Consider the following 27,322-nt stretch of genomic DNA (forward strand, 5'->3'; position numbering starts at 1 on the left):
CATTTGACGTCATCATAAAGTTCAATAAGGCTAAAGTACACAGAATCAATCGTCATTGTTCAGTTGAACGGACTCGGGGTCGATAGAAATTTCTTAATTTGTTCCGCAAATCAATTGTAGGTCCTAAGTTTGCATTTACTGAGTATGAAGAATGGTGTTTAGGAATAATTTAGAGACACATTGACAAAAGAGAGAGAGAGAGAATGAGACAGTGCTAGGAATTAGTTTAAGAAATTAATGTATTCTAAATTTAGACACTCTCACCAGTACCCAACCTAGTTTGACGCAACGTAGTTCAGTATGACATGACAACATAGACTAGGCCATAATAGAATGCATTTAAATGATTCAGAGGGCGACAGGCATTGATACAGGAAGCAACATCTTGACACATCCAACATCTTGATACAAGCAACATTCTGATATAAGCAACATCTTGCTATTTGACTTGTAAGACAGTGTCAACAGTCAAAGAATATTTACTCAACTGACTTGTTAGATCTATCCCCCCCCCCCCCCCCGCTGTGTGCCTAGTGAATAGATGAATAATAAAATAATGCAAAGTAAATAAAGTACACCACTACACATAAAAGAGACACGCTGCAGATATGCTATAGACAGGTTGTAGACACGCTATAGACAGGTTGTAGACACGCTATAGACAGGTTGTAGACACGCTATAGACAGGTTGTAGACACGCTATAGACAGGTTGTAGACACGCTCCAGACAAGCTATACGCACGCTATAAACAGTGCTGTAGACACAGAACCAGCAGTCAGAAGGAAACTCCAGCTTCAGGTTAAGGACACGCTAGAGTTAGGCTGTAGAAAATAGAAATGAAAACTAGTAGAAAGGTTTATGTTAATAAGAAAACAGAAAGAGCAAGACAACACTCAGAACAGGGACAAGAAAACATTGAGCACAAAAGAAAACAAGAAAACACAAAAAAACAAAAAAACGAAACAAAAAAAACTTATATAAGGGAAAGAACTGCATAACTATCGCGCAATACTGTACTATTTACATTCTTTTTTCTATATATTGCAAAATTACTTAATTTACTAATTTTTTATTACTATATTGATTAGTGTGTGGTCAAACAACAGTTAAGAGTCAAAATCTCTACCACACATCCAGTCTCCAAGGCTGATGGACAATCATGTCATTTCTCCTCTGTCCCTCGACTTTCGTAGGGTGGGAAGTAGATCTATTTGTTTTTGTTTTTTAATGTGTGTGTTGTTTTTTTGTATTACTTCTGCTTTGTTAACTATTTGAGTCTCTTGACTGTAAGATGCCACAAACCACTGCATTATCTCTAGCTGTTTAATGTAAAACTAATCTGGATATTTAAAAATTAAACTTACTTGTAATGAAACTATACTTTTCTCTTATTGAAAACTAAACGTATAACTAAACAGTATTTTAGCTCAAAAGAAATTACTAGGTTTTAAATTTCAATTTTAAATGCCTTTGAATTTAAAACCTGACTAGGTTTTGAATTTAAAACTAAATTTGGTTTCTACTTTAAAAATACATTGAGTATTTAAGTTATATCCAAAATTGGTTTTAATTCAAAACTTAACTGTAATTTTTATTTAAAACTAAACCGTGTTTAAATTTGAACGACCCTGGATTTTACATTAAGATTAAAACTTCAGACTCAACTCATTCAACTCAGCTAACACCAAATAACAGATGTCACATATACGACAGAATGTTACAGGTACACCAGATGTCACAGATACGCCAGAATGTTACATCTGGTATACCACCAGATGTCACAGATACGCCAGAATGTTACAGGTACACAAGATGTCACATATACGCCAGAATGTTACAGTTACACCAGATGTCACATATACGCCAGACTTTTACAGTTACACCAGATGTCACATATACGCCAGAATGTTACAGGTACAACAGATGTCACAGATACGCCAGAATGTTACAGGTACACCAGATGTCACAGATATGCCAGAATGTTACAGGTACACCAGATGTCACAGGTACTCCAGAATGTAACAGGTACACCAGATGTCACAGATATGCCAGAATGTTACGGGTACACCAGATGTCACAGATACGTCAGAATGTAACAGGTACACCAGATGTCACAGGTACTCCAGAATGTAACAGGTACACCAGATGTCACAGATATGCCAGAATGTTACAGGTACACCAGATGTCACAGATATGCCAGAATGTTACAGGTACACCAGATGTCACAGATATGCCAGAATGTTACAGGTACACCAGATGTCACAGATACGTCAGAATGTTACAGGTACACCAGATGTCACAGACATGCCAGAATGTTACAGGTACACCAGATGTCACAGGTACTCCAGAATGTAACAGGTACACCAGATGTCACAGATATGCCAGAATGTTACGGGTACACCAGATGTCACAGATACTCCAGAATGTTAAAGGTACACCAGATATCACAGATACGCCAGAATGTTACTGGTACATAATGTCACAGATACGCCAAAATGTTACAGGTACACCAAATGTCACAGATACGCCAGAATGTTACAGGTACACCAGATGTCACAGATATGCCAGAATGTTACAGGTACACCAGATGTCACAGGTACTCCAGAATGTAACAGGTACACCAGATGTCACAGATACTTCAGAATGTTAAAGGTACACCAGATATCACAGATACGCCAGAATGTTACTGGTACATAATGTCACAGATACGCCAAAATGTTACAGGTACACCAGATGTCACAGATACGCCAGAATGTTACAGGTACTCAAGATGTCACATATACGCCAGAATGTTACAGGTACACCAGATGTCACAGGTACTCCAGAATGTAACATGTACACCAGGATGTCACAGATACTCCAAAATGTTACGGGTACACCAGATGTCACAGATACTCCAAAATTTTACAGGTACACCAGATGTCACAGATACGCCAGAATGTTACAGGTACATCAGATGTCACAGATACGCCAGAATGTTACAGGTAAACCAGATGTCACAGATATGCCAGAATATCACAGGTACTCAAGATGTCACATATACGCCAGAATGTTTCAGTTACACCAGATGTCACATATACGCCAGAATTTTACAGTTACACCAGATGTCACATATACGCCAGAATGTTACAGCTACACTAGATGTCACATATACGATAGAATGTTACAGGTACACCACATCTCACAGATACGCCAGAATGTTACAGGTACATCAGATGTCACATATACGTCAGACTTTTACAGTTACACCAGATGTCACATATACGCCAGTATGTTACAGGTACACCAGATGTCACAGATATGCCAGAATGTTACAGGTACACCAGATGTCACAGGTACTCCAGAATGTAACAGGTACACCAGATGTCACAGATACTACAGAATGTTACAGGTACACCAGATGTCACAGATACGCCAGAATGTTACTGGTACACCAGATGTCACAGATACGCCAGAATGTGATAGGTACACCAGATGTCACAGATACGTCAGAATGTTACAGGTACACCAGATGTCACAGATACTCCAGAATGTGACAGGTACACCAGATGTCACAGATACTCCAGAATGTGACAGGTACACCAGATGTCACAGATACTCCAGAATGTTACAGGTACACCAGATGTCACAGATACTCCAGAATGTTACAGGTACACCAGATGTCACAGATACTCCAGAATGTTACAGGTACACCAGATGTCACAGATACGCCAGAATGTGACAGGTACACCAGATGTCACAGATACGTCAGAATGTTACAGGTACATCAGATGTCACAGATACACCAGATGTCACAGATACGCCAGAATGTTACAGATACGCCTGAATGTTACAGATAAACGTAAACATAACAGTTGTACCAGGACCTTACATAAACTGGAAAAAAAGTTCGATAACAAAAACAAAGGTACGCTAGGTGAAATTGAAATAATGGTAAACAAAAAAACATTTAAAAATTTATTTTAAAAAAGACAATACCTCCATTATTAAACTTCAAATATAAAAAAAAAAAACATTAAAAAAAATAATTTCAACAGCACGCAAATCTCACACGCAAAAGAAACATTTCAAATGTCAATGAATAATTTAACCTAACCAAGAACATGCTGTATCTGGCTGAACGTCATGTGTCTGTATGGCTAAGAAGGGTGGGAATGTGTGTCTTGCGCTGAAGACTTTGATTGAAGTGGGGAGGATTCGCGCAACTAAAGCCCTAAAGCCCATCCTTTCCAGAAGCAAGATTTGTTCCAGACGCCCAGGGACGTGTTAGGCTGCAGTAGTTGACCAGAGACTTTCTGTGTGTCTTGTCCTTCTCTAGAGTGCTCCACAGCACTGTGCTGGTAGTTGGCTTTCTGTGTGTCTTGTCCTTCTCTAGAGTGCTCCACAGCACTGTGCTGGTAGTTGGCTTTCTGTGTGTCTTTTCCTTCTCTAGAGTGCTCCACAGCACTGTGCTGGTAGTTGGCTTTCTGTGTGTCTTTTCCTTCTCTAGAGTGCTCCACAGCACTGTGCTTGTAGTTGGCTTTCTGTGTACCTTGTCCTGCACTAGAGTGCTCCACAGCACTGTGCTGGTAGTTGGCTTTCTGTGTGCCGTGTCCTGCACTAGAGTGCTCCACAGCACTGTACTGGTAGTTGGCTTTCTGTGTGCCGTGTCCTGCACTAGAGTGCTCCACAGCACTGTACTGGTAGTTGGCTTTCCGTACGAGAGGGAACAACTACATGGACACGAAAGATGTCTCCATTAAATATCTTTTGCACTGCTACACGGGGGTGAAAAGCAAGAACTGAACAAGTCAACTAATGTGACAAGTGAAGGTATGCATGCTCCATTCAAGCTAAAATGTTACGAATATAGATAAAGATATGCAATTAATATTTATATCTAAATGTATGAGATTCAGTTTAGAAAAAACAAAATAACCTAACATAAATTAAGAAGAAGAAGAATATGGAGAAATATGTGAGCAATATTAGAAAAGTTAAAGAAAGGAGTAAGAACATGAAAAGTGGAACATTCTAGTAAATTTGTCTCTACAATGCACATCTTAGTCTATATGGCTCCTTCTGTCTCGGAAGACATTAGATGCGCCCAATTGAGTCACTGGTTTTGGTTTCGTCTTGAGGCGGGGAAGAATCTGGAGTGACTGATCACACCAATTCAGGAGCGGCAGAGTTTGTCACAGTTCGTGCTTATGTATGCATCTGTTTTAGGGCCAACTGATAGGGCAGCTTTCTTTTTCTTTCTCTTGACTAAGGCAGCTTCGATTCTTTTGGTCTCGGCGAGGTTCGTACCAGCACGCATTTCCTGTCCTCATGCTGTCCGGTCTCACCCCACATACTTTGGTTGATGCCTGTAGTTCTCATGTCTCTCTTGTAGACATCTCAGTAGGTAAGTTAGTCTTGGGCGGCCCTTTAGTCTGACTCCTTCCATAAGCTCAGAGTATAAGATATCTTTTCAAAAATCTTGGATCTAAATTACTTTTCTTTATACAGCTTATTAACATTTTTAAATTGTTTTTACACTGGATGCATCCAGAATCTAGCTAATTCTAGTTATTCGCCTGATATGAAAATCTACAATATAATATATATTCTAAATCGAAATTAAAAAAACAAACACACACACACAAATATATATATACACACAGGAATTTTTTTTATGACGGTTCGCACCGGCACCTTTTTGAGTGTTGGGAAAAAATTATTATTTTTCTTGTATTTTCTCGTGTATACTCTCTCTCTCTCTCTCTCTCATATATATATATATATTACTTTTGACTTGAATTAGAGAATTCTAGTTTTAATACCAAGTAACTATGGACGTATTGGTTGAATACACTTAAAAACATTCCCTTCGTAATGAGCTCATTGGCTCAATGATTGAGTTGTATAATTACTATGCCCATTAAGTTTCTCTAAAAATGTACAATATTCTTGCATACGTCAGTTCTTTGTTATGGGTGAGCGATTTTTTTTCTGCATCTTAGAGTTGTCACGGTTGATTGATTTTAGTTTCCAAAGTTTTTGTCTTCATCAACTCAACGATGCGTGTCTTTGGAGCAGAATACTTAGAGAATGCTTAACTCCAGTAAACTCATTTGTTACTTGTGCTGCTTTGCCAAGTTCACGCTTTGCCTGTCAGGGTTTTCTAGCAAGACTTGCCATACAGGTAAATGGCCTATTTTAATTTTATTTTTCAATTTCTTTCAAAGCAATTTTAGTCTAGCTTGAGTTAATTAGATAAATGAGACATTGATATCTAAATTGTATTTATTTCTATGACTTTTAAATTGGTATTGACTACAAAATAACACTTCTAAAACAAAGTTTAGTGAATCAATCCAAGGTATCCGGGGAGATTACAATTAATTGCTGATTCAAAAAATAATAATTTAGTAATCCTAATTGGAATCATACAATTAATATTCAAGCAAAAAGTTGTAAGTTAGAATCCATAGTATATAAGTCTCTCTTCCAAACGAAATCCACAGCAAAAAGGATTTTAAAAAAAAAGGCCCTTTATAAGTTACGAGACGACCTCGCTTATTATCTTGCATTATAATTTGTGTTCTCTTTGAAATATTTATTTTCAATAGCTTAGAACACAACAACAAAACAAGCAAAAATAATAAATACGTCTTTAAAAAAATAAAGAAAATATATAGGAAAGCACCGCACAATCGGTGATATTTCAACGTTTATCTCCCCTTTTTTTCTATATTAGTATATAACCTATCTTATTTCACGATAAGATGTGAACTGAATTAGAGCGTTAAATAGTAATAGCAGCTTATCTTTACACATATTATAAGCTCATATATTTATAAGATATTGCTTGCTTAAATATTTATGGAATGTGGGCGCAACTTTCCAGGGTCTACAACTCTGACAATACATCGAGCTGAGGTAGTGGACATTACAGAAGAGAATAGCAGTGCTAAATATAGAAATATTGCATGTGTACAACAAATGTGAACAACAAGACCTGGGAGTTTGGTTCAACAATGGCCATTGTGTAGACTGATCAAGAGCAATTTCAACTTACTTTTTTTTTATTCTGTGTTTCAACGGTGTAGATTCTCTACGACTCTATTGGCTGCACGTGCTCTGTGTGTGTAGGGTTGGATACGAAGGAAATAATCACAGTAATAACATACTAAATAGGGGAGAGAATGACGCGTGTTTATTTGAAACCAAATTCAAACTTTTTTTATGTGACATGGAAAACATGCAATCTTAAGACAACGCTGCCAGCAAGATAATACTGATCTATTGGATATGTGGGATATATGCGGTCTATACGGTCTTTGTGGTTCTCATTAGCGAGAGGTTTTTATTGCTCTATAACTTTATTATGAAATGATCGGTTTAACAATGGACCTTTATTTTTTACAAAGCTTAATTACCAACTCGTCTGTCTGTCTGGTAAATAGGGAAAAATTATTTATCGGCGTAGACGTGAATCTATTTCAAAAATTTAATAATTAGTTATTAGTTACTGATAATTGATTATTTTGTTTGATACCAACAAAGGAAATTGATTCTTCAGTATTCTCAAAAATTGCTAAATATTTGTAGGGTTTTGTCCCCTTTAGATACTTGTACACGATATTTCTCCAACACCCATTCTTGGATCAAGTTAACACTTTAAACTATTTTAGTGTACCTAAAAAAAAAAAAAAACATGAATCACTTAAAAATTAACCAATTAGTCAATTAAATATTGTGAACGTTAATTATTTTACATTATTGAGAGATTTAGTTGTAAGTGCGTAGTTCTTCCCATTAGATCGCTTTGTTTTGTTTTTTTAAATGATTTTTATTTTTTTGTTCAAAAAGAAGACAATTTACAACATTTTCTCCTTCTAATTTTCGCCTTAACAAGTAGGCTGAGCTCGTGAAACATGTCTGATTCAATTAGCATGCTTTGTTTTGATTTCTTGTTGGTGTTTCCAGTGTTCAGAATTCGTTAGTACTCATACACTAAGTACTTTAATAAGCATGTACTCATTTCTGTGCACTTTCCAGTACAGTAGAATTTTAAAAGTTTATTTCTTTCCCTTGCAGAACAAAGTACATTTTATTTCGTAGTTTGTGTTCCAAATCTCTTTCAATCTTTCTGTTTTCATTCTCCCACGATGTTCTTTAGTTTCTATTGTCTCGCCACGATATTTCTTCCAATTCACTTCTTTTGTCTCTCTCGCTAATTTATAGCTTAAAGAACGTCAACTTGGATCATAGAAATCATTTCACAAACATAGAGTACATTACTTGGACTTGGATTAATTTTGAGTAAGAAAATCCCAAATACAACTTGATTTAATCTGATGATAAAATGATGTATAGAAATGTATGTCTATGTTTACAGACTAAGTTGTTGTCTCTGGTAAGCAGCATGGATCTCCTGTGGGGCATTGTTATTCAAATAGTTTGCGGTAAGTAGATATCAATTGTCATACATTTCAAATAGTTTTGGTAATGATGTGACAAATGTAGTCATTGAATCAAAATCTAAACTAGACTTTGAGTCACGTTGATGAATTTAGCTTGTTATTTTTCAAACATCATAACATCTAGACGGAATGATAAACTTCCAGATGTGTGGATCTATTATTCTTTTTAAGAAAATTCGAAACATAATTTTACAAAGATTATATTAACTATGTCTGTCAGGTAAAAATCACAAACTTTTACACACTAATTCTCCCACTTCCCATTCTTGAATCAATATTTCACAATAGTTCATTACCCCTAACATTCTATTAATATAAATGTATAAGCTTTGTTTTTCTTTGAAAGTATTTTTTTTTAAATATATTCTTCTTGTTAAATGTAAACTTACTAAGTGACAACGCTACTTTTGTTTGTCATAAAATGGACATGTTATTGTTTGGTTTTCGCTTTCTGGACCAGTCATGAAAAAAAAGGGGGGGGGGGGAGGAAGAGAAGGGAGTATCCGTGATAGTTTCTGAAATGCTTTAAACAAACAAAAAAGTTGTACGACTAGAACTCAAGGGCTCATGCTTCCACAATTAAACTAATTCAACATCTGTCAAGTACAATTTCTTTCCCTTGTTCGATACCAAAATAAAATTAATTACCAATACTAAATTACCTAATTGGTTAAATTTTTTTTAAAATGGATTCTTGATTTGTCAGGTACAAGAAATAATTTTGTAAAATTTTCGCTTGAACCGAGATTAGATAAGGGAGAAATAACGTGAGGAAACTGTTTACCATAGTGACAGACAGACGGACAGAGTGATTTCATATAAGCTTTGTAAAAAAAATTAAATATTACATAGTAATTGTCTTAATTTCTTATCTATGTGTTGCAGGATTGACAAGAGTGACTTTGTCCACACAAAGTTTTATCAAGTTTAATATCAACTCCCAAGTCTATTTATTGTCTAATTACACGGCTAACTTCACTTCGGCGAAATTTCAATGCCGCTTGAACGGAGGGAACCTGTCATTCTTTGACAACAATACTGAGTTCTTCAATGTTACTAAATACCTGCAAGATAAATACCTGAGTTATGGGCACGTGTGGATAGACTTCAATGCTACCGACACGAACAATGACGGAAAGTATGATTGGTTCGGCTGGAAAAAGGAAGCATTTTCGCCAAATGTCTGGGGTAATACTGACCCGAACGAAAATTGTGTTCCAATCACTGACGTCTGCTGCGCGAGGATAGTGACAGCCGACCTGGCACTCAGAGATAGGGCCCAAAACTCTGAATTCTATTTTTTGTGCACACCGAGAAATGAATGTGCAGAAAAGGTTGACAATTGCTCTCAAGTCTGCAAGGACCTGGACATCGGCTTCGCGTGCTTCTGCAAGGCCGGTTACACCCTCGATGCCGATTTAGCGACATGCAATGACGTGAATGAGTGTCAGCTTAGACCAGCCCCTTGTAACCAGACATGCAATAACACCAATGGCTCCTATATTTGTGGCTGCTTTTCTGGATATTATCTTAATAGCAGTGGATATTGCGTGGATATTAATGAGTGCGAATTGAGCCCGTCTCCTTGCAATCAAACATGTAACAATACGGATGGATCCTTTTCATGTGGATGCTTTTCTGGATATAGACTTAATAACAGTGGATTCTGTGTGGATATTAATGAGTGCCAATTCAGCCCATCGCCTTGCAATCAGACCTGTAGCAATACTGACGGATCTTATGTGTGTGGGTGTCATACTGGGTATAGTCTTAGTAGTGGTGAATTCTGCCTGGATATTGACGAATGCAGACGTATGCCGTCACCTTGTAATCAGACGTGTACTAATACTCCTGGATCTTACTCATGTGGATGTTTTACTGGATACAAATACGACGACAGCACTGGAACATGTCTCGATATTGATGAATGCAGACGTAGCCCTTCGCCTTGCAGTCAAATCTGCATTAATACTCCTGGTTCCTATACCTGCGGATGCGTCTCGGGATTTCATATTTCCGTCAATGATAAATGTATTGACATTAACGAATGCAGTGGCGTCTGGATGCCCTGCAATCAAACCTGCAATAGTACTCTCCCTTCTTGTGGGTGTCAGACCGATATAAAACGTAGTCCTAACGGAACTTGTTTGAACGTTGATGGATGCCTTCAAATAACTGATGTGTGTGAAAGAAACTGCACTAGCAATCAAGGCCCGTACTTATGTGGATGCTCTTCGGGCTATGTTTCTGGTTTAGGTTATGCGAGTTGTAATTCTTTAGGAGAGTGTCTAGTGACGCCGTGTCAGATGACCTGTACCAACACTGAAGGTTCCTATAGATGTGATTGCAGTGTTGGGTATTTTCTGTCTCTAGATGGCCACACCTGTAACGACACAGACGAATGTTCACTACCCACTGATAATTGCTCACACACCTGTATCAACACCGTGGGTTCCTATTTGTGCACCTGTCCCGAGGGATTGGTTCTCCAGGTGGATAACACGACTTGTGAGGACGTCAATGAGTGCGACAATGCATCAGCAATGTGTGAGGAGGGAACCTGCATCAACACTGACGGGTCGTTCCGCTGTGAGTGCCCGCGTGGCTACACACTTTACCATAGCACGTGCGTGGACGTTGACGAGTGTGAGACATTGTCGCATAACTGCTCACACTGGTGCAACAATACGTCAGGAGGCTACCAGTGTCTCTGCGACAGCAACCACCATCTCGGCACTGACAATCTCAACTGCATTTTTGACCCATGTTCTTCAGCACCGGACTTATGTGATCAGATTTGTATCGGCTACAACGACTCCTTCTTGTGCAGCTGCACCAGAGGCTACCATCTAAACCTGACTGACCATCGGACGTGTCATGACATTGACGAGTGTAGCCTTGACAGCGATCTTTGTGATCACTTCTGCAATAACACACCAGGATCTTATTTCTGCTGGTGTCAACGAGGCTATTCGCTAGCCGAGGATAGACGCTCTTGCGTTACTCAAAAGAAGCATAATTACTGCCCTTGTTCTTGCGCTACTTTACAGTTAACTCCCTTTGCTCTCCTCCAGAGACAAATTCTGAGCCAGCTAAAAATAGATTATTCAAATTTATCCTCTTATCAAAACATGTTGAGGAGTCGAACTGATGACCGGCAGCTATCGGTGACCATGGGTTACAGCGGGATAGTTCTAATGACACTTTCGATTGGACTTTTAATTCTGCCCGACATAATGACCCTTTTAAAAGTACTTATAGATTTCTATCAAAAGAAAAGGCGTTGACAATAAGAGATGATCAGCATACATAGACAATCTAAATCATTTATTGATTAAGGCTATCGATCCAGGCCTGAAAATAAATGTTGGCTAACTGAAGATCTCTAATTAGGTCGAAAAAACATTCGGATGACAATAGACACGTTGAAGATTCGGATAACAATAGAACAACAAACAATCTACCTAGTCAAATCGGTCCAACTATCTCGTTCTTGACAGTTTTATTCTCATCTACATATCTCATTGTGTCTTTTTTTGTTTTATAAAAACACTTTTTTTTATAACATTCAAGCCACAGCTGATCCTTACTCTTTTTATAAACATGTAGGGGGAAGGGGGTATCTGGGACAGAAAAAAAAACAAATCGGCTTGATTCGGGATTCGACCTTAAGCCCCTCTAATGGGTAGCGTGGATATATCCTCATTTTAAAAGTAATTTCAGTTTTTTTGAATTTTTTTAACGTATTCCATCTGATTTTAAAAGATGTCTTAAAGAGCTCAAAGATATGTCTCAGTTAAAGAAAAATTTTCAGTGCTCTTTAAGAAGTCAGTACCTGAGATAGGTAAATACAAACTGCTGATGCAATTCTAGCCTCTATTAGGATTTGAGCTAGGTCAGGCTTGTCACTTTATAAACACATTGTCCATGTAAATATCTGTCAGAATGTATGTAAGTGTGTGTACGTATGTCAGGTGACAGGTGTGTGAGTTACTTTCTTATTATTGACTAATATGTATTCGTTTGAAATATTTTCAATGCAATCATAAATAACAGAAGGGTCACACATCAGGAAATAAAAAATGCTGGACAGAAACTGAGTCATATTTTGGAACCGCTTCTAGCTACAGAGACAGTAGGTCTTAAAATTTGAGACCTATAAAGAAAATTTTCCCTGGACATTAGTGCATAATTAACTAGAATTTAATCAATGAAAAAAATGTTCCTTTTCGAGTATTATAGAATAGGATCATAAATACTGCTCGAATTTTCATTATCTACTCACACTTTTTTTATACTGAGAAGATGGTCAAAAGACAGAAGTTAAAAGACACAAGTCAAAAGACACAAGTTAACAGACACAAGTTAAGAGACACAAGTCAAAAGACACAAGTTAAGAGACACATATGGACATCGCCTTTAAATCCATCAATACAACGGCCCTCATTAGAACCCTAACCTCAACAGCTAACACAATGTTCAAACCCTCAAAGTCTAATAGTCCTCTTTATTTCGGTCTCTTTCAATCAAACGGCCCACAAACCACTATATAATGAAGTATGCACAAAGACTTCTTAGGCCTATCAGTTGTAATCTTCTTATCTATCTGCATTATAATGACCCCAAACACACACACACACACATTATTTTTAATGAAACCCTCCCCTCCCCCAGCACTTTTTAGTCCTAGTATATTCAGCGGAACAGTCAGTACTACAATAATATCTCTATTAGCAACTTAGTCCAGTCTCTACATATTTATATGTATTTTTGTTAGTCATAGATCTAGATCTAGAGAGGCACCATACTTAGACTAAACCATCTTTACTAACCGAATTATAACCTCCCCGCCTAAAAAATAATAATTACAAGTACACACTCACATTTTAATAGGCCATCAGGGGAAAGTAAGGTAATATTAGATGATAGGCAATATGGGCAGTTGAGGTATTTTTTTCATAGGTCGGTACTATATAAAATTTGGTGAAGTTGAAACGTGGCTTAAGCTAAGAAATAACATCCGCAATTTAAACACTGGTTCTGAATTTCAAGATGAGTCTAATAAGATGCTTTTATATAATTTGGTGGTTCTCTTTTCATTACATTACATTATTTAAGGATGTCTAAAAGCTTGAAATGTAAGCTCCCTACCCTCCGCTCGATAGATTATGGTAGTGTCGGGGATAGTCCATGACACAAATGGAAGGTAAGAAAGGTCAAGGTAGATAACTAATTTTTTGTAAGATCAATATGTTCCAATCTGATGATATGTATATTTTTATATTTTTATAATATATATTATATAGTAGTATTATAGCATATATATTTCTGAATACGTGACTTGTATACCGCTAGATTTACGACAGTTAACAGCGTGCGTTTCCACAAAACCCCAACCTTAAAAAAGGGTCTTCAATTATTCGAACTGATAAAATTGTAACAAAATATGCATATTACACAACTAAATGTCGGAGAAATGTGATTAACAATGTCAATCATCACCAGGATTCGAACCCGGGATCACAGCGCATTTCCACTCAGCTACCTGTAACGGATGCATGTGTAATAAGATTTACTTGAAGAATTTCTAACTATCTTGAAAATTCTAGATGCGTGCGTAACTTGTATTACAGATTGCAAGTTTGAAAAACATGAACATCACGTTACAAAGAATGATCAGGTACCAACAGGTTCAAAGGTTCAAAAACCAAGTTCACTCCAGATGAAAACTATAAACAATCTTTAATATAGAATGGGCCACAGTCGAGTCCGTCACTACCAATGATGTTACCCCTTTGAAAGTCTAGCAATAACTTAGAAGTCTCTCCTACTCTCTAACCCCAAAGTCTATGACGTCACTATAAAATGTACGTTCACTGTCGGTCTAATATAGTGCGTAACTCAACTAACTCAACTAGCTATCTAACAACCGCAGCACTATGTAATGGACTGAATGGTTAAGTATCTATTGAATACATTAACGATATGATGCGAGGAAGATGAAGCTGGCGAATGTTTTGTTTTAATAGCTATGTTACTAACAGGGGGCGTTGGTACCGGGATCCGCTTTACCACTCAGGCACCGCACCAGCAAATCTATTGGAGTGAATGGTATTTAGCATTTTCTGAAGATATTAACAAGATGGCTGACACACATTTTTTTATGGCTGTGTAACTAAGAGGGGGTGTGGTGGCTGAGTGGTTAAGCGCTAGGCTTCCGAATCAAGGAGTCCAGTGTTCAAATCCCGGTGAACACTGATTGGCACATGATCGTCGGCCACAGAAACAGATGACCTTTACATCATCTGTCCTATAGATCGCAAGGTCTTAAAATTAAAAGGAATTAAAAAGTAAAAAAAACTTGAGATACATTTTTTTAAATTGTTAATGCCAATTTATACAGCAAACCCAGGCAGCATTTTGAACTGTTTATACTGTATTTTGTCAGCTGTTATAGCATTATAATATAGAGGAATTAGATAAATATGCTTTTAAGGTTCAGTTATTGAAACATATATATGACATGTGGACTATTAAGGATTAGAAAGTCAAAATAAAATTTAAAAAAAATACAGGTAAGAAAAAAAAAACGCAAACGCGAATAGTGTTTAATCATTGATTCCATCAAGTAAACAAAAAAGCGGGTAACCCTACTTATTGACCCTGTCGATTGATTTCATTTGTAAAATTGATTTCTTAAAGAAAATTGATTTTAAATGATTGTGTATGCATGGAGTTCTTTTGATGAAGTTTTTTTTTCCTCATGATTTTTGTTTGTTCTGTTTGCAATGTGTGAAGAAATACTTAGGCAGTACTTATCTCTCCAGGAAACACAATTAGAAGGGAAGAAAGAGGAGAACAAATACAGAGTGATTTTCAATTCAAGGTTCTCATTTCTTTGAGTACCAGGGTTTGGCTTTGTTTCTTAATAGCAACAGAGAAGAAACAAGATTCGTTAAGATATTAGTGACAACATGATTGTATTATAATAAAAATTATTATATAATAATAATTATAAAATGTATAAAGCGCTATTAATAAGCAATGAAGGCATTAAAAAAAAACAAGAAAAAAAAAACAGGCAATAGAAAATGGATTTCTTTTTTTATAAACAAAGCGTATCCAAAATTACTACAATTTATCTGTTGATTGACAAATTGGTTAATTTTTGGATCGATTCGTGTATTGTCATCGACTATGAATAATTATGCAAATAAGGAGATTAAATCCATATATATACATTCACATCTCTCCTTTAGTAACACTTATTTCCCCCATTTCAATATTAAACAAAATAATTAATCAACTGTTATTAATTAACTAATTGGTTTGTTTGTTTTTTAATTTATTCATATGTGCATTGTTTCAACTTGACCCGAGAAAATGGAAATGGGAGATAAAGCATGTTCAAACGTTTTACTAGACAGACAGAGAGAAAGACAGACAGACAGAATGAGTTGCTATAAGCTTTGTAACAAAGAGTTACAATGGCAAATTAATCTTAAGAAGCAATTGAAACAAATATTTAAAGAATCAACTCCTCCTTTGTGAAGCTGGTGGTCATCATTTCCCCTTCTCTGTATTTCTTGCAATGCTTCAATCTTGCCAAAAAAAAAAAACAACTTTCAGTGAGCCTGCACCATCAGTTTCTTCTATTCAAAGTCCAGCTTCTTTCTCTATAAGGTGCGTCTATTTCTTCTTTATTGAATGTAAAGAAGCATGCCAGGTGATTGGGAAAGTTCCCGTCAAAGAGAGCTCAAAACGCCAAGTTTAATTTTAAGATGATTATATTTTGGAAAAGTTTTCATTGTGTCGCCTACTAATTAGAAATTTTTCTCCCAATATAGACTGTCAAATTTCTAGTGAAATCGTTAGAGCTGTTTTAACAAAGAGTGCGCCTGTCTTTGGCCAAGACTTTTCTTTGAATCTTAAATGTGTGCTTCGCGACATTCGAGAGTGTTCTTCGATTTTCACTTTCAGAGGCAGTCTGCTGACATTTGTATTTGTTTATTCCTATGAGAGCTAAATGGCGCCTTTCAGGGCGACCGGAGGGGGAACTCTGTTACGCCGTTACTCCTTTAGACTTACCAAATAAGATCGCCTTTGAGGAAGGATACTAGTAATTGGTATAATGAACAATCAAAGCTTAGAAATAGTATGATGCGTATGATAAACATAATTGAACGGCCATCATTACATCATTATATTGGACGTAATCAATGCTACTCTTTAATCTGTTCAGGGTTTTAAATCTGTGGTACTCGTGCGACTAGTGGTACTTCTGGCCAAGCCAAGTGGTATTCGTATGGATCTTTATTTTTTACAAATCAATGTCTCAATCCGTTTTCTCCATTTCATACTTTGTCATCTAATCTTATATGTAGATGATATAACAATCTAAATGATATAACAATCTAGATGATATAAAAAAAAGATCACCTGTGAGTTATTTGGGGGAAAAAAGTCCAGTTAGGCGTATTGTACTTTTAGTCCAATCTGTAATCAGTTTAATCCTTTTTTTTTAGTGCATGCGGTTGCCTTGGCATAAGGTACCAACATAAGGTACCAACATAAGGTACCAACATAAGGTACCAACATATCTACAAGAATTATAGAGCGTCTTTTTGAACAGAAAACATTCAGTGATCCCGGACTAGTGCACTATTATTTTAATGTCTTTATTAAGGCGACTATATAATGACTTCATCTGCATAATATCACGGAGCAAATAAAAAAAACTTTGACAGTGGTATTTCAGTTTCTGGTTATGACGAGGTACTTGTTTAAAACGTTTCAATAGCACTGATCTATATCATGTATATATTTACAAAAATAACTTTTGAATCCAATGTACAATCTGAAACTACATTTTGTGGAAGGTTTGAGCAGATTAGAAAAGAAATCTATTTTTTTCAGGTAACGCACTCTGCACCTGAGCCCACAGCCCAAGACAGCAAGTTAGCTGGAAAGAACAAGAATTTGAGAACCTGTTTTCTTGATTATTATTCAGCAATCGAAGATACAATATACACTTGAATCTGTACCTTTTGTCCGAATGAAGCGACCAGAACAAATAATAACGATTCATATTATACTCAGAGGTGCGTGCTTATTATTCGTTTCCACACTAAGTAATCGAAAAACAAAACGGAATTTCTTTCAATCCGTGAACTCCTGAGTTTAGAACTATAAAACAAAAAGAGATTGCATAGAATCAAAACTTAATTTCCTGTTCCTTTTTATGCTTCAGTAGAGATAGAACAAAAAATGTGTGCTTTGTTTACTTCGAATGACTAACAAATACATTGGCTTGAATGATATTCTGTTGTTGGTGAGGGTTTGCTATTGTAACTTTGATATTCATTATACACTGACACTGAGGACATTATTAGAACATTCTTACACGTGGATTCGTTTTCAATAATTGTCGTCATCTTGAAATTCGTGTGAAACAAAATGTTTTTTGTTTTCGAAGTCATTAAAGTTAAAGTGAGATTTTCAAATGTAATCAAACAAAAAAAGTATTGCACATTTTTTTTTTACTCTTAACATACACACTACATTCACACACACACACGCACACACGCATAAAGACTGGCTATAACATTCTGTGTAGGCCAGTTTATCACATACAAAGTGATGTTGTTAGATAGATAGATAGATAGATAGATAGATAGATAGATAGATAGATAGATAGATAGATAGATAGATAGATAGATAGATAGATAGATAGATAGATAGATAGATAGATAGATAGATAGATAGAATATGTAGGTGCTCAGGTCTATAACAATCCTTTTAAAAAATGTGTAAAATAATACAAAGAAAATGAATCAATACCTCTCACTGTTTACTAAACATGCATTGATCATTGTGTTTTAACTATTCAGAGACTATATGGTCCCAGAGCCTAGCTTATATGTGCTGACTATGTGTGCATAATGTATGTACAAAAGTGAACACTAAAAGACAGCAAGAACGTAGTTCCGACACACATTCTATGGAACGAGATATTTAGACCGAGATCACAAGAATTGAGACAAAGTATGGACTCGCTGCTGAGAGCTATCTTCTATTTAGCTTTTGTCTCAGGTAAGTTTTCGGATCGTTAGACAACGATGAACTTGTCATTTAAGTGTATGTATAAAGTTTATATAGAAAGATAAAAGACACTGTAGTCAATGGGAACGCCTATGTAGTCTAACTCGTACTACATAGGCGCTTCTAATTTCACTAAACCGTAGAGAGTACACTAGAACCAACTTCAGTGGGAGAGGAAAAGGCGCCGTAAAGGTGGATTGAATCGTTGTACTGGCCCATCTAACAAATGGAGTAAAAAGTTAATAAATAGATGAGATACGCCGTCGTGCCGAAAAACGAATAACAAATACAACTAATTATAATCTCGACCACTGGGACAATATCAGCAGTAAGGGACTCAGGAACCAATGAGTGGGTTATATCCACACACACTGATGAGCAGCGCTTTAAAGGCTATTATGGGATGTGTGGCTTAATGTTGTAAAGCGAAGGCTACCTATCAACAGGTTCGAATCTCTACTTCAGCTCAGCGCCTAAAGGAATCACGGACACCTTCTCAACCCCCAACCACTGGTCCACAGATACCCTATCCCCAACCACTGGTCCACAGATACCCTTTCCCCAACCACTGGTTCACAGATACCCTATCCCCAACCACTGGTCCACAGATACCCTATCCCCAACCACTGGTTCACAGATACCCTATCCCCAACCACTGGTCCACAGATACCCTATCCCCAACCACTGGTCCACGGATACCCTATCACCAACCACTGGTCCACGGATACCCTACCCCAACCAATGGTCCACGGATACCCTACCCCAATCCACTGGTTCACAGATACCCTACCCCCAACCACTGGTCCACGGATACCCTATCCCCAACCACTGGTCCACAGATTCTTCTTCTTCTTCTAGCCAGCTTTATTGCTGCTGAGCTGTGAGCTCTTTTGCAGACTGTGCCAAGGAAAAAAAGTGTGCTGTTTTCTTCAGTTGTTCAGCACTGCCGTACAGGGTGTTGGTTATGTTGGGCTGTAGTAGGGAAGTAGGGTCTGCCTAAGGTGGATTAAGGAGGGGCATTCAAAGAGGATATGGTTTACGGTTTCAAAGGGGTGGGCGCAGTGTCTGCAAAGGGGGAGTTGTGTGGAGTTTATTTTGTTCAGGTGGTAATTTAATAGTGGTGTGTGTCCTGTTCTTAGTTGGAAAATTATAGATTGTCCTTTTTTTTAGGCGTAGTCATTTCTTTGTACATGGCTCTGCCTGTGTTTCCTGATGCCCATTGGTTGAGCCACTCCTCTTTGTGATTGTTGATTAACATTGACCTTAGGGTGAGGTAGTTAACAGGTCTATCTGGTTGTTCCATAGATGAACCTGCCCTTGATAGCTTATCTGCCTTTTCATTTCCCATGATGTGTCCAGGGATCCACTCTAGTGTGATAATGATATTTAATTTTGATATCATCTGATGGATTATCACAATTAGTGTTGTCAACTCTCTTGGGCTGTTTGAGGTGCTGCTGTTAAGTGCTTGCAGAGTAGATTGGGAGTCTGTTAAGACAACAATATCTGATGGTGGTTGCACTCCTTCATATAATTTGTTTTCCACTGTCTGCAGTGCTATGGTAATTGCCTCAATTTCTGCTTGGAAGTTTGAGCAGTAATCGCATAAGGGTGCGCTTATCTCAAAGTGTTTATTTTTAGGGAAGACCAGGAAGGCACCAAGACCAGCATTGATGGTGGCTTTGAAAGCCGATCCGTCTGTATATATATGGATAGCTGTTTTTTGATAGCTTTCAATTGTTTCAAGCGTGCCTACTTTGAGCTCCAGTGGATTTGATTCTTTTGTTAAGGTGTTATTTAGTAAATGTGTTTTGATGGTTGGTTGTTTGTAGTTTAGTCCGGGCGTTATGTTTGAAATTCTGGTAATTTTTTCTCTGTTATTGGGTAGGTGGTGTTTTAGGGCTAGTTCGTCAGTAAGATGCTTTTTTTGGTTGTTTTTCCTATTTCTCTGTGTTAGTAATTTATTAGGATGATCGTCCTCCAACCTTCTGTATCTCTCAATAGCTTCTAATGCTGCTCTGTTGTGCCTTAACTTAAGAGGTTCAATATTGGAGTCTATTTCACAGGCTGCTGTTGTTGTAGTTCTCATACCTCCACTAATTAGCCGCAAGGCTTGGTTTTGGATTGTGTCTAATGATGATTGATAGGTTTCGTTGGCAGCTGCTTGTATGGAGAGACAGTTATCCATTACAGATCTGACGTATCCAGTGTATAACTGTCTTAAGGTTTTCTTTTCAGCTCGCCAGGATGTTCCTGCAAGGTGTTTTATTATGTTTAATCTTTTTTTCTTTTAAATCTGCCATAAAGTGTTTTAGAGACAGTCTTTGGTCTAGTTTTACACCAAGATATGTTGGATTTTCTTCTTTATATATTGGTGTCACGTACACAGTCTATATTTAGCGACCTCGGGTTTTTCCTTCACGCGGAGAGCTATGTGTCAGAACAAAAGTGATTGGTTTGAGGTGTTAATTGTTGCTGCATTTTTTGGTCAGATTTTAACCAAGCGGCAATGAGATATTTAGTCACATGACAAAACGCCCAAAAGCTTTGTTAAGCTGGGATTTTGACCGCGAGTCTTGTATGGTTCGTGTTAGGATTCAGATGTATATTTTATACTATTGTGTAGATCAGTTATTCTTTTCAAGTACATTTAACCATTGGAATTATTGGTGAATAACTTTTTCAAGTTCTGAATTAAAGTAATTGTTTTAGACGAAGAGAAGTTTCTCTATTGAATATAAAACACACTTAGATCGTATTGTCAAATAGTAACTCCTAGATATAGATGATCCTCTTATCAACTGGCAACATTCTGAATGATCGTATTATCAACATAGATCTAGCTACTTCTATACGATCATCTTATTGAAAGATTATTTCAAGATTCTCGGCAATCACGATCATTGATGGTGTGATACAGATCAAGATAATCTACAACGTGACATTCATCATAGCATCTTTATAGATCTTGACATCTGACATCCTCAATCAAGATTGAACGTGGTATCTGGCACCATCTTAGATTGTGACATCAGACACCATTGATGATTGTGACAATTGGCTGTGAGTCTATTTTTAGGATGTAGTTTCTTTTTGCTGTTTTGTAGCTGTGGCTAAAGATTGAATAAACTGACTTTTCTTTGTTTATTTCCATTTTCCATAATTTTGAATATGTGGAGATAGTTGTGAGGACTCTATTTAGTTTGGATCTAGTCAGCACTGGATATTTCTCTGTAGTCCAAATGAAAAGGTCGTCTGCATAAAGTGCCTTATTGACCGAAATGAGGTCCGGGAGGTCATTAATGAAGATTAGAAAGAGAGTGCAGCTAAGGGCTGAACCTTGTGGTAGTCCTTCTTCCAAACTTTTTTTACAATAGAATCTAGAGATGGCACCTTCGAATCGGGTTTAGATGGTTCTGTTTTACCCTACCCCCAACCACTGGTTCACAGACACCCTACCCCCAACCACTGGTCCACAGATACCCTACCCCCAACCACTGGTTCACGGATACCCTACTGCCAACCACTAGTCCACGGATACCCCACCCCCAACCACTGGTCCACAGATACCCTACTGGTCCACAAAAGAGATTGGACCATTCCGTACCTAGAATGTAATGGTTTGAAAGATGCGGTATATAAATGTAATTCCATAAAACAAATATGGTGTGGGGGGGGGGTCTTTGAAAAAGACGCTGAAATATTTTTTAAAATCATAACAATAACATGTAAGAACTCTACTAGAGAGGTAAAAATGTCCTCTATCCCAAGTCATGATAAAGGAGGAGGGCCGGGCCAAGGGCTAGCAACTTTACCCTGGAAATAAAATAGCTACAGAAAGCCGAAATGAAGTCGAATATCCTTCTAGCGACTTGCAAATCAATTCATATAGGAACATGGAATGTGAGGAATGTGTATGAAAGTGGAAAATCATTGCAGGTGGCAGCTGAACTGAGAAAGAACAACATCTCATTTAAGCAGTGAAACAAGATGGCCCCAAGCGGGGCAGCTTCGACTGACGTCAGAACTCTTATTGCACTCTGGGCATGAGGAGAGTGACGCTCCACACCCACAAGGAGTAGGGTTTATTTTATCGAACCCAAGCACAAAGGTCATTAAATGGAGGGAGACCCAAGGTCACAGGATAATTACAGCAACCTTCAGAACTAACAAACAGAGAATAAATCTGAATCTCATTCAATGTTATGCCCCAACAAATGATGGTGATGAGGAGGATAAAGATCAGTTCTACGGTAGGTTGCAAAGGATCTTTGGTACATTCCCAGACAAAGAGGCTACTGTTCTAATGGGAGACCTAAATGCAAAAATAGAAAGTGACATTATGGGCACCCAAGCTCTTAAAGAAATAAATGCGTTATATAAAAGTTCATCTGTTTTACTCTTTGCTATGAACAAAATATCTCAATGACTAAGAAATTCTTCGGATTTTTAAAACAACATACACAACAGCAATATTGAGCGTTTGCGATCGTAAATAAAACAAATGTAACTTTTATTAATACTTTCAGGCTTTCTGGTATGTAGTAATACAATTTATAAAGTATATAACATACATATATATTTTTATTTCAGGTTTTATTTCAAGTTCATGCGCCGCTGTAGTGACAAGTAATTTTTACAATTTTACTATAAATACACAGACATATTGGCTTTCAAAAACAGAAACAAACTTTAATAACGCCAAAACGCAGTGCGAAAGCATTTACGCTGCGTTGGCGCTGTTCAGTAGCAATGCTGAATACAAGAGTGTAAAAAGCTATCTGGAAGGTAATATTAACTCCATCAACTCAAACATACAAGGCATTTGGCTGGACCATAAAGCCGTAGACACTGACAACGATAGTCTTTACGAGCACTATTGGGGGAACGAACTGTTTGATCCTTACAGTTGGATTTGGAGCTATTGGCCGCCCTCTGCAAACTGCAAATATGTCAAGTCAGGTCCGTGTTGTGCGAGATACTTGCCCGTCACATTTTGGCCTTATTATTGGTATTTGAACGAAAGGTCGTGTACAGACAATAACTGGTTTCTGTGTAAGCCCGTGGACGAGTGCAAGACGGGGGCAGCTAACTGTTCTCATAACTGCACAGAACAAGTGTTGGGCTACTCCTGCTCCTGCTATAAAGGTTTCGCCCTATCGTCCAACAACAGGACATGTGATGATATCAACGAATGCTCCCCCAATCAAACTGTGTGCGAACAAAACTGTACCAACACCAATGGCTCCTACAGATGCAGCTGCTACAAAGGATACACTCTCAATCTGAGCAACAACAAAACCTGCCTTGACGTCAACGAGTGTGTGAACGCGAGCGTCTGCCAACACATTTGTAACAATACAGCTGGCTCATACTTCTGCTCATGTAAAAGTGGTTACAGGCTCGACTCTAACAAATTCTCGTGCTCGGACATTGACGAATGCAGCACCAACACTTCCATGTGCAGTCAAAAATGCATCAACACAGTTGGATCCTATAACTGCAGCTGCAGAAGAGGCTACTCTCTTGCCAAAGACAACATAACCTGCAAGGATATTAACGAGTGTTCGAAAAACGCCAGTATTTGTGGCCAGGTCTGTAACAACGTCAACGGCTCCTACTACTGTAGCTGTAACACTGGATACTCTTTGGGCAGCGACAATTTTACTTGTCAGGATGTAGATGAATGCACAGCTTCGCCTCAACCGTGCACCGACAGCTGCGAAAATCTTATTGGGTCTTACAGATGCGGCTGCCGCATTGGTTATGCGCTGAGCAATGACTCCGGGTCATGCGTGGACGTTGATGAATGCGTTATGGATCCCAATGTCTGCGACCAGATATGTCTGAATTCGAACGGGTCGTATAGTTGCATTTGCAAAGCTGAATACGTCCTCGCTGGAGACAAAGCCACATGCTTGGACATAGATGAGTGCTACAATAATTCTGTGCTGTGTTATCATGACTGTCACAATCAGAATGGATCCTACTACTGCACATGTCACGAAGGGTATACTCTTGGCAGTGACAACATGTCATGCATTGACAACAACGAGTGTGACATACATCCGAGCCTCTGTCAGCAGCTTTGCAAGAACACAAGAGGATCCTATCACTGCTACTGTAATGCCGGATATTTTCTTAACCCAGACAATGTCACCTGCTCCGACGTGAATGAGTGTTTGACTAAGACATCTCTCTGCACGCAGCTATGTACAAATACGAACGGCTCATATGCTTGCCACTGTCGAGACGGATATAGATTAAGTTCCAACAACATAACTTGCTTGGATGTCGACGAATGCGATGAAAACCCAGCCATCTGTGAAGACAAGTGTGAAAACACACAAGGTTCTTACTTCTGCCTTTGTAGCGATGGATACATAGTTGACCAGGGAAGATGTCTGGATATAGACGAATGCAGCGTCTCTAGTCAGAACTGTAGTCAGTTTTGCAACAACACTGCAGGTAGCTATTACTGTTCCTGTTTTGAAGGCTATTCGCTCAAGGACGATCAAGTATCATGTTCGCCTAATGACATCTGTATGTTTCATGCAAAGTCTTGTGACCAGGTCTGCAACTCATTTGGCGATGTCTACAACTGCTCTTGTCTAGATGGCTACTATCTAGACCCCCATGACAACCAAACGTGTCTCGACATCAACGAATGCGCCCAAAACGAGAGCGCCTGTGAGCAGTTGTGCGTCAACACTGTTGGCTCCTTCTTCTGCGCTTGCCAGTCCGGATACACTCTTACATCGGATGACCGCACGTGCACAAAGAGAACCAAATCAATCAGTTGTCCATGCTCTTGCAATTTCTACTCACGAATGATGTCCGTTACCTCCCAGGCTGCCGTGCAAGAGATGCTGGCCATACGTAAGGCACTCACGGTGTCGAAGACGGGACTTTCTTCCTACGTCTCCTTAAAGACCAGCGCAGTGGACAAACGTGATTCGTCCCAAACCGTCGGCTACGTAGGCATGGCTATTATAGCTATTGTTACATCTCTCATAATCATCCCAGATGTTTTGACAGTCTGCCGCATTCTCCTAAGCCATAGACATACATCAGAGAACTATAAGAAACGCTAACAGAAAAACATGTACTAAATAGATAATAATAAAGCATATTTTATTTCCATCAAAATAGCAGCAAACTTGACAAGTGATAAACAAAGATGTATCACAGGAAAGTAAATCAACGCGCAATCTGTGATAGTTGTGTTGCTGACAGTTTTAGAATTTAAGAAGCTGTTAAAAATAAGCGAAATGAATGATTTATATGCTTAATATATGCAGTGAGAGACCATAGACAATCTATTTCAAGACTGTCTTATATCTTTGTTTGAAATTTGTCTTGGAATTTCCGAACATATTCAATCTAATAATAGAAATAGTTTGATTTTTTAAACTTATTAATTGAATATTATTCTAAAGTTATTGATATATGTTAATTTATTAAATTGACTAGCCAACTACAAGGCTGTGAGGTCACTGCAGACTATGAGAAGGAACACAGAGCATAATAAACAGATAGTGCTTCCTACGTGTTGAGGGTTTCTGGACTAGTCATAGGCTACTATGAGAGAAATATGTTTATCTTTTCAAAATTCATACATAATATTTCACCTTCTTGATTTGTAGTAACCTAATGAAACACTTAAAGAAGACATGTCTTGATCCTAGGCTTTATTGAACAAGAATGACAAAACAGTTCACGATAACACAGTACACACACACACACACAAGCTGACCTGTACACCAAGACATTTTGATACATAAGAACAAATCAGTTCACAACACACAACAAGAACATAAATACACATGATTAAAGATGAGCATTATCTCATCTCCGTAAAACTCAAAGATGGCCTTAAAAGCCCGATCTTTTTTTCTGAACTGCCAATTCATGCTAATGAAGCTAATCTATACTATGAAGTAGAAAGAAAGGCGTATGTATGTATGTAAGTATGTATGCCCCCGCATAGAAATCAAAACCGCTTGACCAATCTTAATAAAACTTGGCAGAAATGTCCCTTGGTTACTAACTTAGACCGTAGTGTATGTATTATACCCCTAAAACAAATTTAAGACCCTCAAAAAAAAAAATGATTAAAAGTTGTCCGACTCTATTAAAGCTATAGTATTTTATGGATCTAGGCCATGTTTACAATGTTGACAAGAAAAAAGATCGAAAGGATTTAGACCTAGATCTAATTTTAAGAACTACACTTTGCGCATATAATTGTTTACTTTGACATATTAAAATTCAAAAGAAGGTCCATTGATTTCATTATTTAATAAAATTAACCTTCAAATTTTTGTTTTAAGGTGATTTTTTTTTACGTAAATTCGTTCCTTATATCTGCGAATGTAGAATTCCTGATGAGCATTCTTTCATTAGACAATACCTTAATGTTACACATCTTTCTATTCCTAGGTCTAAAACTCTATTTTAACTCTAAGATGTTATAACTTCTCTTCGCAAAGATAGTTTTATACTTTAACACATGAACATACTAATTATAGTCCATTCATTTCATATTTTAATCAAATTAACATTCAAATGTTTTTTCTAAAGCATTTTCACATGAGTGCAACTCTATTCTTAATATCTCGTGTGATCAGGTCAATTAGTTATTTTTAGCTCCATTCATAATATTTTTTTATTCATTAATTCATGCATTCGCTTTACTTATAACATTATTATTTTCTTTAATTGTTTCTAATGCACTATATCAGTGACTACATCAGCAATTCACAAGTTA

General features: G+C 37.6%; 2 protein-coding genes across 7 annotated transcripts in view; one reads left to right on the top strand and one right to left on the bottom strand.

Moving 5' to 3' along the window:
• LOC106057400 (rap1 GTPase-activating protein 1-like) overlaps positions 1-27,322 on the bottom strand; it is a 508,422-nt gene that overhangs the window by 337,902 nt on the left and 143,198 nt on the right. The window lies entirely within an intron of this gene.
• LOC106070190 (fibrillin-2-like) lies at positions 21,087-26,096 on the top strand. The gene is made up of 2 exons (XM_056007693.1): positions 21,087-21,615; positions 23,146-26,096. The coding sequence occupies exons 1-2, from the start codon at positions 21,597-21,599 to the stop codon at positions 25,644-25,646; spliced, it is 2,520 nt and encodes an 839-aa protein (XP_055863668.1). The 5' UTR covers positions 21,087-21,596; the 3' UTR covers positions 25,647-26,096.

Source organism: Biomphalaria glabrata, chromosome 13, assembly GCF_947242115.1.
Source record: "Biomphalaria glabrata chromosome 13, xgBioGlab47.1, whole genome shotgun sequence".
NCBI lineage: Eukaryota > Metazoa > Mollusca > Gastropoda > Planorbidae > Biomphalaria > Biomphalaria glabrata.